At 54.4% G+C, this 12081-nt stretch overlaps 1 protein-coding gene across 1 annotated transcript in view; it reads left to right on the top strand.

Moving 5' to 3' along the window:
* Positions 1 to 11736, top strand: part of ACACB (acetyl-CoA carboxylase beta) — a 135396-nt gene extending 123660 nt beyond the window's left edge. Inside the window, exons 45-53 of the mRNA XM_021703590.1 lie at positions 928 to 1024; positions 3047 to 3143; positions 3696 to 3831; positions 4669 to 4846; positions 6924 to 7036; positions 8134 to 8288; positions 8918 to 9088; positions 9191 to 9327; positions 10135 to 11736. Coding sequence (XP_021559265.1) covers positions 928 to 1024; positions 3047 to 3143; positions 3696 to 3831; positions 4669 to 4846; positions 6924 to 7036; positions 8134 to 8288; positions 8918 to 9088; positions 9191 to 9327; positions 10135 to 10261 — 1211 coding nt within the window. The 3' untranslated portion in view covers positions 10262 to 11736. The remainder of the gene's footprint in view (positions 1 to 927; positions 1025 to 3046; positions 3144 to 3695; positions 3832 to 4668; positions 4847 to 6923; positions 7037 to 8133; positions 8289 to 8917; positions 9089 to 9190; positions 9328 to 10134) is intronic.
* Positions 11737 to 12081: the final 345 nt, after the last annotated feature.

The following is a 12081-nucleotide window of genomic DNA, read 5'->3' on the forward strand; positions in this document are numbered from 1 at the left end:
TCCGGGAGGCGTATGGTTACATTCTGAGCAGCCAGGACAGAACAGGAAAGCTGAGCTGCCCCCGTTCCCATAATCCCCGGTCTGTAATTTCAGATGCTGCCACTGTCAGAAACCGGCCTGGCCGTCCAGCCGGCTGCGTGGCTCAGGAGGCCCCTCAGCCTGCTTGCCCGTCTTGTGTTTCTCTTGGGCTTTCTTGCCTGTGAGCACCAAGGGGGGTGGCTTTAACCTGATTATAAAATATCCAACTTGTTTCTGACCATTTTCTCCATCAAGTCAGGCCAGCCCCCAGGCAGACACTGGAGTCGGGCTGTTGGGGTTCAGGCACCCAGCTTCCCTCCCTGGCAGCTCGGGACCCTCCTGTCACCTGGCTCCTTTCTCCTTGCCCGAACCCTGTGATGGACACGTCACTGCTTCCTGTCCGGGGATGGCTGCAGCTGACGTCATCCTGTCCTCCCTCCTCCCCTCCTTTTCTCTGTCTCCATCTCTCTCTTTTGGAAGGAGACAGTGCCCCCCCCCCCCCCCGTTAAATGTTGTGAGGCTGCAGCTGGCATGTTGAGGATGAGGTTTTCAGGGCAGGTGGTCCCTTCTCCAAATCCCACCTTTTGAAGGTGTCCTGTCAACTGTCTTTGATTCTTGGGCTCATCCTTGGGATTAGGATCTCCGTGTGTTCGGCATTGACAGGAGCTGATGTAGTTAGATGTTCCAAGTGGGCTGAATTCCTGACTTAGCCTATTTCCTGCAGCCCTGTTTTTTGGGGATTTTTTTGTTGTTGTTTTGTTTTGTTTTTTAATGGGGTTGGGATCTGTATGGTTTTCTGGAGAAACAGGTGTTTGGGCGTCAAGGCCAGGTTGTCTGTCCCACCAGGCAGACCCAGAGACCCTCATCAACCCAACCCCTTGGCCTGGGCTTATGTGCTCCTGTCCACAGCTCTGAAGGGATCCTGGCAGAGTGGATTCTTTGACCATGGCAGTTTCAAGGAAATCATGGCGCCTTGGGCCCAGACCGTGGTGACAGGACGAGCAAGGTAACGTTGAGGACGGGACAGGCTGCACTCACCTGGCCTCCCCGGGTATTGGGATTCCCGGGCACTAGGCCAGGGGTCCTTTCCTCTCAGGTGACCCCCCAAGAGCACTTTCCTTCTGGCCTTGGGATTTTCTGAAAGAACAACCAATCTGGGGGATCGTTTTCTGGATGATGAACTTCTTCATAAAGTCTGGATTTTCCATGGCCTTAGTAGGCATCTCAGCCAGCTTGTTGCTGAGGGCCAGCACTCTGGCCCCTAGTGTCTGCCCCTGGGGCAGGGATCCCTAGCCACGGGGGCCATGGGCCCCTTTAGGAATCAGAAGACGGCTCCGGATGCTCCCACCGGAAAATTGCACAGACGCTGCCAACTATGAATTCCATTTCAGGAGGGCCATGGTCAGAAACCCCCTTGTCTACGCAGTTGGTGGATGGCTTAAATGCTTGAATGCTCCCAGAACTGAGCAGCTCATTCCTCAGTGGTATAGTCCTCAACTTTCCAGACACGTCCCGCTCCCTGCAAGATCCTTCCTATGTGGAGCCCAAAGCAGTGTCCTTATAATTTACCATTCAGATTCCCGGCACTATGTAGTTGCTACAGGTTCGGCTCTGGAGTCAGATCTGAGGTCAAGCTCAGCTGTATCACTCACCCTCTCTGGGCCTCCACATGCTCATCTGCAAGATGGGGATGATAATTCTACCCCCAGAGGACTGTTGTGATGATGTATGTTAAGCACTTATAATATCATAAACGCAGGCGCCTGGGTGACTCGGTCGGTGAAGCATCCAGCTCTCGATCTCCACTCAGGTCTTGATCTCAGGGTCGCAAGTTCAAGCCCCATATTGGGCTCCATGCCAGGCGTGGAACCTACTTTAAAAAAAAAATCATAAATGCTCCGTAAGTGGTAGCACCTGCTAGTACTCTTTGTTGTTGCTATTATTTCTCTCCTGGGCAATAAGTAAGTATTAAAATACTAAATACTAAGCCTCATATTAATAGCTGGTTCACTTTTCCATAAATGTTTTATTTTAAAAACATTTTTTTTAAAACCTGAAATGAGATCGGCTCCCCCTTCCACACAGAAGCCCTTCCTTTCTTTTTTTTTTTTTTTTTTTAAAGATTTTATTTTTTTTATTTGACAGAGAGAGACACAGTGAGAGAGGGAACACAAGCAGGAGGAGTGGGAGAGGGAGAAGCAGGCCTCCCGCTGAGCAGGGAGCCCGATGCGGGGCTCGATCCCAGGACCCTGGGATCATGACCTGAGCCGAAGGCAGGCGCCCAACGACTGAGCCACCCAGGCGCCCCAGCCCTTCCTTTCTTTAAAGACTTTCCCTCCACCTGCCTCGTAGGGTCATTGAGAGCGTAAACAAGAGTAACCCAGGGTCGCGCCCAGCACAGGGCTGGCCCCATAGCAAGGTAACAACAGTGACAATCACTGTTGTCATAGAATCCCCCTGAGCAGAGGCTCCTTCAGGCTCAGCATCCCTCAACCCTTTCCAAACGTGCCTCGGTGCCTAGACCCGCCCCGTCCCCTTGTGGGAGCTGCTGGCCACGTGTGACCGTTGAAAGAGGTCCCGTTCCTCCGCTGCACTTGCCACGTTTCCGGTGCTCAGCATCCACAGGAAGTGGCTCATCACAGCTGCTGTTCTGGATGGCACAAGACAGAGAGCGCGCAGCATCGCGGGAAGTTCTAGTGGACGGCGCTGCTCCCGTCCCTGCACTGGCCCCACCGTCCCCGTCACCACGACGGCTGGTGCCCCAAGAGGGGCGCCGATAGCACCTTTCCAGCCCACCCGCTTGTGAGGAGGCTCTTATTGCTTGGAGTCTTCCAAATGAATGCCCTCCAAGAAGATGACCGGCCAGAGTAAAAACCGTGCTGTCTTCTGTGTGCCCCCCTCCCCGCCGTGAGTGCCCGTGTACCCAGGATGCCCACAGAATGTCAGCCGGGGCTGGGAGGACCCATCTACCGCTGAATCCACAGCGGGGAGGCGGGTGTCGCCTGGCTGACCCGTGCCCGCCTCGCAGGCTAGGGGGGATCCCTGTTGGAGTGATTGCCGTGGAGACGCGGACCGTGGAGGTGGTGGTGCCTGCGGACCCTGCCAACCTGGATTCAGAGGCCAAGGTGAGGGGGCTGGGAATTTGGGACTGCTCTTTCAGCTGGCTTAGCCACCAAGAGTGAGTCCTGGGTGGTCGCATGCTAGGGTCTGGGGCCAGTCCTTGGCCATGGGGGCGCATTTCTCCAGCACGGTTTCTGTGGGAGGCAAAAATGGTCCCACACGGTTTTTCTTCTTCTTCAGAGGGTGACCAGTCCCTGGGAATCCTTCCTGCCTTCCGCCTCCGTCCCTGTCACTGTGTCTAGGGTGGGCCATGGCACATACTGGGAGGAGCTCAGAAGGCAGAGGGTGGGTCCTAGGACTCGGTGCGGCCGGGACTAGCTTGGCACTTGGCACCCCTTTGAGCCTAAAAATGAGGCCGAAGGGACCTGCAGCCCGTGGAGGCAAGCAGGGCCCCTAGCAGACGAGCTTTGGGCCCTCCCTGTGAGCCCATGGCTCTGGTGTAGGTGCCAACACAGATCAGATTGCTTGCCCTCTAGGGTGTGGCTCAGATGGCTGTCCCCATGTCCTCTTGCTGCTCTTGCACAGAGGAGTCTGATCCAGGCCACTCTGTGTTTCAGATAATCCAGCAGGCGGGCCAGGTGTGGCTCCCAGACTCGGCCTACAAGACGGCCCAGGCCATCAACGATTTCAACCGAGAGAAGTTGCCCCTGATGATCTTTGCCAACTGGAGGGGGTTCTCCGGTGGCATGAAAGGTAAGGCTGCCTCTCCTCTGGGTGTCCTAAAGCTACGGGGTCAGCACCCCGGGCAGGGAAGCCCCCTCAAGGTGGTGCTACGGTTCTACTCTGGATGGCTTAGCTGAGACCCCCATGGCCCTGAGGACGGGAGCAGTTGAGGTCACATCTTCCCATTTTACAGATGAGGAACTGAGGGTTCCCGGTGTGACTTTCCAGAGGTCACACTGTGAGGGCCAGGGCCAGGAGGGCAGCCCTGGGAACTTCCCTCCTGTGAAGGGGCTCAGAATAAGACCAACCCAAGAGGTGCAAGGTGAGGATTTGATGAGCTGATCGCTGGTACGTGGTGTTAGCTCTTGGTGTGATGATGCCCGATTTTATTGTTGCATTGTAACCATGTCAGGTGCCTGGTACTTGGAGGGCCCCGTCTTGGTGGAAAATAAGGGCCATACTGTGTGTGGGCAGGAGGCAAGGACCTGTGTTATTGCTGGGTAGGGTGTCTGTGTGCTGGAGCCAGCAGGACAGGGCGGGGGGGTGGGGGGGTCAGTCACCAGCAAGGGCATCCCAGAGTCAGAACTGGAAGGAATCCTTGGGATGGCCCTATACCTCCTTTTACAGATGGGGACACTGAGGCCCAGGCAGGGAGAGTGACATGTCCAAGTCACATGGACAGTCAGGGTGCCGTCTGTACCTGGGCTCACTCCTGACTCCCAGCCCGGAGCTCTTTCCATGGTGCCACCAAGCACCCCGGCTGAACACTTCCTCAGGATCCCCAGGACGATGAGGGCTGCGGGCTTGGCATGCGGACAGGTGCTGGGGCCTGCGGCCTCCTCAGCAGGTGACTGCTTTGTTTTGCAGACATGTACGACCAGATGCTAAAGTTTGGAGCCTACATCGTGGACAGCCTCAGGCAGTACAAACAGCCCATCCTGACCTACATCCCACCCTACGCGGAGCTCCGGGGGGGCTCCTGGGTGGTCATGGACTCCTCCATCAACCCCCTGTGCATAGAACTGTACGCAGACAAGGAGAGCAGGTGGGTGTGTCACCCTCAGCCTGGCTGAGCCTTGGCTTGTTCTCCCCCCCCAGACCTGAGAGCCCGTTGTTATCTTTAAGCCGCTGGCCAGGGATTGCCAGGGCATTGAAGTTCTTTTGTTTTCTTTTTTTTTAAGATTTTTATTTATTTGAGAGAGAGAGAGAGAGCACGAGCGGCGGGGAGGGGCAGAGGGAGAGGGAGACGCAGACTCCCCGCAGAGCAGGGAGCCTAACATGGGGCTCGACCCCAGGACCCTGGGATCATGGCCTGAGCCGAAGGCAGACTCTTCACCGACTGAGCCACCCAGGCGCCTGGCATTCTGAGTTTCTGAAGGATGGAGAGCCTCCAGTTTTACCAATCTGAAACTAGCATCCAGTGCACAAGTAGATTTTCTCAGGAAAGGGGGCGCCGGGGTGGCTTAGTCGGTGAAGCGTCTGCCTTCAGCTCAGGTCGTGATACCAGAGTCCTGTGGATCGAGTCCCGCATCGGGCTCCCTGCTCCGCGGGGAGTCTGTTTCTCCCTCTGCCCCTTTGCCCACTTCTGTTCTCTCTCTCAAATAAATAAATAAAATCTTAAAACAAACAAACGATTTTTCTCAGTAGAGTTAGTGGCTGGAGCCGGAGACGGCAGAAGAACTGTTGTTTGTTCTTTCATGACTTATATTCACCTGCTTCCCAAGGAAGTTTGCAATCAAAAAATCAGGAAAGATGGAAAGCACTTGAGGTTCCTGGCAGCCAGGATGAAAAGGGAAGTAAAACCCGTCATCTGCTTCCCCCTGGACTCTGATTCTCTCCCAAAGCTACAAGTTCCTGTAGGGGCCGTGCTTTATTCAGTTTTATAACCCAGGGCCTGGCACCATGCCTGATTGCTAGGGGGTGGTTGGAAAATAGTGGTTGGGGGTGCCTGGGTGGCTCAGTCGTTAAGCGTCTGCCTTCAGCTCAGGTCATGATCCCAGGGTCCTGGGATCGAGCCCCACATTGGGCTCCCTGCTCCGCAGGAAACCTGCTTCTCCCTCTCCCACTCCCCCTGCTTGTGTTCCCTCTCTCGCTGTGTCTCTCTCTGTTAAATAAACACAATCTTAAAGAAAAAAAAAAGAAAATAGTGGCCAAACCGATGACAGAATTGATATTTGCATGAAAGGATACCAGTTCTTCAGGGGAAAGAGAACCTTGGTGCTTTTTTGAGGAGGAATTCATCCCAGGAACGTTTACAGAAAGAATAATGACAGTAAAACTTGCCACACAGTGTTTGAATGACTTTCAAGTAAAGACTCTGCTCTATGGTGTATAGGATGTAAAGACCTCAGGAGTAGTTCTGTCCAAGATAGAGGCTTCCTCTGCTCCTGTAATTCATTCATTCATTCATTTGTTCATTCATTCATTCAGTGAAGATTTATTGAGCACCTACTATGTGCCAGGCATTATGATAAAACATTGTGATGTACGAATGAGCCAAACGTGTCCTGCCTTCAGTGCATCTAGACCCTCGTGGGGGGCTGTTGAGGTCACACCTCCAGGAATACTCAGGACACAAGCAGCCTCGAATGGGGTCATCATGAACTTTTCACTCTGGCCACCAGGAAGCTCAGAGCTCCATGGAGTATTCCTCAGGGCTTCCAAGCTATCAAAGGATGGGGGTCAGTCTGAAGGGTGAGTGAGAGGCTTGAAATGGGAGGCCAGCTCCTATTGGACCATGTGGAACTCTATATTGTGACTCCATGAGCTTTAAGGAGATCAGAAACAGTACCGTGGCCCAGGGAGAACAGACATTAGGAGAGTCATAAAGGACTGTGGCTGAAGAGCAGGAGGGCTAGGCTGTTCTGGAGAAAGTCATATGCTCTCAGAGCTGAAAGGGCCTTCCAGAGCTCAGAAAACTTGATTTTAAAATGTGGACTCAGCCCCTCATTTTATGGATATAGAAGCAGATGACCAGAGAGTCCCCTCTGACTTGCCCAAGTCACAGAGTGAGTCCGTCAAAGAGCTAAGAAGTCACAACCCAGATTTCCTGGCTCTCCTGCCTCCACCCCCTTGTTGGGGAGCATCTTCTACATCTCCACCCCTGCCTCTTCTTGTTTCAGGGCAAATATTCTGGAGCCGGAGGGAACAGTGGAGATTAAGTACCGAAAGAAAGATCTGATAAAGACCATGAGAAGGATTGACCCAGCTTACAAGAAGCTCGTGGAACAGCTTGGTAAGAGGGCTGGAAGTGCACCATCTCTCAGAGGGCAAGAGAAGCCCAGCCTGCTTACTACTAAAGGTTTCTAGTTTGGTAAAAACAAAGTGAAACGTCCCGAAACATACCTACAAAAATGGTGAGATGTTTTCAGTGTTCTCGTGTAGCAAAATCAACCCCCTTAATGCTAAGAAAAAATGTTTAATGCCTTAATGTATGTATTTCTCAACACATACAAAATATAAAAATGGAAGTATTTGGGGCCAGTAAAGGAGATCAGCATTTTCACAGCAAGATGTCTTTTTAGAATTTTCCATCAGACAAAATATTTTACTAGTTTTGTTTGAGTGATAGCTTTGTTTCACTTGTAACCTTAGATGTAATTCTCTTTAAAAGCCCATATTGGGGGCACCTGGGTGGCTCAGTCAGCTCATCGTCTGACTCTTGATTAGAGCTCAGGTCCTGATCTCAGTGTTGTGAGATCGAGTCCCACATCTGACTGTGGAGCCTGACTGTGGAGCCTGCTTGAGATTCTCTCTCTCCCTCTCCCTCCGCCCTTCCTCCCCAACTCATTCGCTCGCTCACTCTCTTAAAAAAAAGTCCATATTGGATGGCAATATCTTTATAACTGTGCTCTTCACAAGATTTATCTGTGTGTGTGTGTATGTGTGTGTGTAATTTCTTTGGTTTGGTATCAGGGTAATGCCAATCTCTTAGAATGAGTTGTGAAGTGTTCTCTCTTATTTTCTGATTTTGAACTGGCATTATTTCTTTAAATCTTCAGTAGGAGGTTTCTAGCTACAAATTCCTCTTTATTATATATAGGACTATTGAGGTTATCTGTTTCCTCTCGGCAGAGCTCAAAGAATTTATCTGTTTCATCTAAGGTGTGAAATTGGCAGAGTTTATAATCTTCCCTTCTTATCTTTTGCAATATGCAAAGCACAGTGGTTCTTTCTGATTAAAGGGGCACATGCAGAGTCGCAGGCTCAATGCTGTCCCTCCGTTGTGAGTGCCTCCCTGAGATGGCAGGAGCAGCTGGATTGGGGGGTACGATCGGAATTCAAGTGTGGTGGGTCTCTGCCGCAAAGCCTGGTTTGTGCCCTTGCCCACAGGAATGTCGGAGCTGTCCGACATGGACCGCAAGGACCTGGAGGGCCAGCTGAAGGCCCGGGAGGATCTGCTGCTGCCCATCTACCACCAGGTGGCAGTGCAGTTCGCCGACCTACACGACAGGCCCATCTGCATGCTGGAGAAGGGTGCCATCGCTGTAAGAGCCTGCGGCTGTGGGGCAGGGCATGAGTGGGCCATCCTAAGGTCACCTGGCTTCCAAACAGGAGGCGATCTGGGCGGGAACGCCACATGTTAGAATCACCTGGGGAGCTATAAAAAAAAAAAATCTCAGGGCTCAGGTGGCTCTCCAGACTAATGAAATGCGGTGGGGCGGGGGGAGCCTGGCATCAGTGGGGTTTCGAATCCCCAGGAGATTCCAACAGGCAGCAAGGTTTGGGAACCACCGGTCTGACCTCTGTGTGTGTGTCTCTGTAACTGCTGGGCCACATTTGGGACTGGTTGGTCCTGCCCTGCACTCACCCAGCACTGCCGGTCCCAAGCCCCGCCCCATCGCGCCCCCCCCCCAAGAGGCTATCCTAGAGTCAGCCTACCACCCTGTGTGTGGTGCTCCCCTCCCCAGACGGCCTAAGCCCTGCATGCCTCTGGTAAGCCAGTGTCGGGTTCTGGTGGCATCTCCCTCTGCCACCTCCCCCCAAAACCTCAGCTGCCTGGTCTGTAAAATGGGAACGATCGGAGAGCCTGCACCTTGTGCGGGGCCCAGCCCCAATGGTGCCGTGCATCTGCCCCTGCCCTCCCGGAGGGCTCAGGCCTGGGGCTCGTCTGCAGGACATCCTGGAGTGGAGGACCTCACGGACCTTCTTGTACTGGCGCCTGCGCCGTCTCCTGCTGGAGGACCAGGTCAAGCAGGAGATCCTGCAGGCCAGCAGCGAGCTGAGCCATGTGCACATCCAGTCCATGCTGCGCCGGTGGTTCGTGGAGACCGAGGGGGCCGTCAAGGTGGGCCTGGGGTGGAGACGGGGTGGAGACAGGGCGGGGGCCGCGGGGGGCCAGAGGCTAGCTAGACTGCTGGGCGTGGGGTCCATCTCTCCCCTCCCCCAGGCCTACCTGTGGGACAACAACCAGGTGGTGGTACAGTGGCTGGAAGAGCATTGGCAGGCGGGGGACGGCCTGCGCTCCACCATCTGCGAGAACATCAAGTGCTTGAAGCGAGACTCCGTCCTCAAGGCCATCAGAGGGTGAGTGGCCACCCCGCCCCCCCGCCCATCCCTTGGACTTCTTGGCAAGTGCGGGAGCCAGGATTTTCCTCCAGCCGCATGACTCCAGAGTGGCTGCGTGGTCCCCAGGCCTCGGGCTCAGGCCTGTATTCCTTGCTGGAATCTATGGGGCGACTCATCCCAAGGTCACAGCTAGAGCACTTTTTTTTTTTTTTTAAGATTTTATTTATTTATTAGAGAGCATGCACAAGCAGGGGGGAGTGGGAGAGGGAGAAGCAGATCCCCCGCCGAGCAGGGAGCCCGATGGTGGACTCGATCCCAGAACCCCAGGATCGTGACCGAAGCCGAAGGCAGCCGCTTCACTGACTGAGCCCCCCAGGCGCCCCAACTAGAGTGCATTTGTGAGAACCCACATTCCTTCCCGCTAGGCTGTAGGCTGCTGCCTCCCATTTGGTATCAGCCTTCCCCAAGGATTTGCTCACCAAATTCCGACGGGGTCCCCTGTGAGGTGGGTTAGGTGATCCCGTGGGACCTCATTTGGGGAATGATGCTGAGGTTCCGGGGACGTGCTGTCTGTCCGGTCACACAGCTAGTGGCTGACGGGGTCCACCGTCCTCCGAGGTGTTCTCATCCCCAGGTGGTGTGCCCTCCTGCCACACGGGACCATCACCCCCGTGGTGGCCACAGCACAGAGATTTGGGAGCTCTGGGTTGTCACGCACACGGGAACATGACACGGGCCCCGCGCAGGGATTCTTGGGACCTGCCCTAGGGCCCACTGAGCTGAGTGGCAGGAATGACCCCAGCCCTCTCTCCCCTCCCACCGCAGCCTGGTGCAGGACAACCCTGAAGTGGCCAGGGACTGCATTGTGTACATGAGCCAGCACGTCAGCCCAGCCGAGCGGGCCCAAGTCCTTCACCTCCTGTCCACTGTGGACAGCCCAGCCTCCACCTGACCCCCGCCACCTCGCCACTTGCAGGACCACGGGCAAGAGAAACCATGCTGACCCGCCTACCGCAGGCCTCATTAGGACCTTGGGGGTTTGCTTTAAAAAAAAAAAAAAAATCCTGGGCATTTCTGCAGGGCTGCTGGCCTCCCACTCACTCCTGTCTCAATAAAAGGCTCAGGAGTGTCCCCTTCCAAACAGAAATAGCTTCCTATCCGTTGCTGGGAAGTTTGTTCTGGTGTCTCTTGAGACACCACATTTTGCTGCATCACCGAATCAACCTGAGCCCAAACACCCCGGTTTCCTTTTGCTTTCTGGTGCCTGGCGTGCGGGACCCAGGTGTTCCTGCAGGCTTGTTTTGTATCCGATCATGGAAATCTTTTATTTTTTTACTCTTGAGACCAACTCTTGATGGAAACATCTATATTTCAGCAGAATAAATAGGCCAAGGAAAGAAGTACAGAGACAAGAAAAAAAACAAAACAAAAACCCTATTTTTGTAATGATGCTTATTCGGATGCTGTTGAGTCACCCGGGAAAGGGTTTGAATGATTTTTTAGGAGAATAAAATGGTATCTCGTTCACCAAGTGGCCCCTAGAGAGTCGCCAGGAACGTCTCATTGGTAGGCCATGCTTAGAGATTTTGTTTTTGAGAGAGAGACAGTAAATGGGCAGAATTGTCCGGCTGCCGCATGGCTCCTAGCCCTCCGCCGGCCCCTTCCCTCCCCCTGCATGCACCCTCGTGGCCAGTCGGAGAGTACAGAGGCAGAAGGAAAACCGTCACCCGGCCATGAGTGTCACTTCTGTGATTGCCACGGCCCTCCCCGGAGAGCCCCTCTGCTGTCACTCACCTGGTGCCTCAATGTCTGTGGAGGGATCCAGCCCCAAAGGGCAGAACTGTGGGTGTTCAAGGACTGGACCACGAGGGCCGCACCGATTTGCTCAGGGAGACCTCTGTGACATGCACTCCAGCACTGGGCTCTGAAGGCTGCCCCACGTCAGACCTGCTATCCTCCTGGCCCCGTCCCTCGGTCCCCTGGTGCCAGTAATGGGGGCAGTCGGCCATCCCCCCCACCCCCGCCCCGCCCCGCCCAATGCCGGGACGGGCAGTTTGTCTGAGGACACCACGTGTCATGCCGGACCCGTTCGGAGGCCAGCGAGGATGCCCAGGGAAGCCCCCGCAAGCCAGGATGCTTGAGGATGCCTGAGTTGAAAAAAATACAGTTGGGCCATCAGCCAATGACAGCCCTGGCAAAGCAAAGTGTCCTGGCGGCAGTGAGGGGTGGGAGAAAGATGAGTGAGCTGTTGCCCCATCCTGCGGCCCGTTGTGGGAGGGAGCAGACCTCTGTGCTGCATTGGGACCTGAATGTTTCCCAGTGCGGGAGGCTCCCGTGGTTTTGGAGGGAAAGAGAAGTCGATGACTAGCTGCTACCCAGGAAGGGTGGGTGGGGGAACCCACCAGGAGGTGTGTGGAATAAAGTATTTTTTAAAGGAAGCCCTTTGGCCTTGACTTATTCTCGGGACCAGAAAAGGCAGGCCGCCTCCCTGGGTGATTCCGCCGCAGCTCACCAGCTTCCTACATGGGCTGAAATCTTGAGCAAGCCCCCATCCGAGGAAGACAAAGCTCTGATAGGAGTTTGTATCCCGAAGACCACAGGTGGACTTGGTCTTTCCAGCGGGATTTCAAAAATGAGCGCATGTCGCTATCTGCCGGCTGATGATGCTGAGTTTAGCGCATTGGCAATCAGCTCAGCTGCAAGTCCTTTGCCTGATCAGGCTGACTTCCCTCCTTGGGGGACTTTGTGCAGCCGCCTCCAAGGAAGTCATAC

The sequence above is a fragment of the Neomonachus schauinslandi genome, chromosome 14 (genome assembly GCF_002201575.2).
Source record: "Neomonachus schauinslandi chromosome 14, ASM220157v2, whole genome shotgun sequence".
NCBI lineage: Eukaryota > Metazoa > Chordata > Mammalia > Carnivora > Phocidae > Neomonachus > Neomonachus schauinslandi.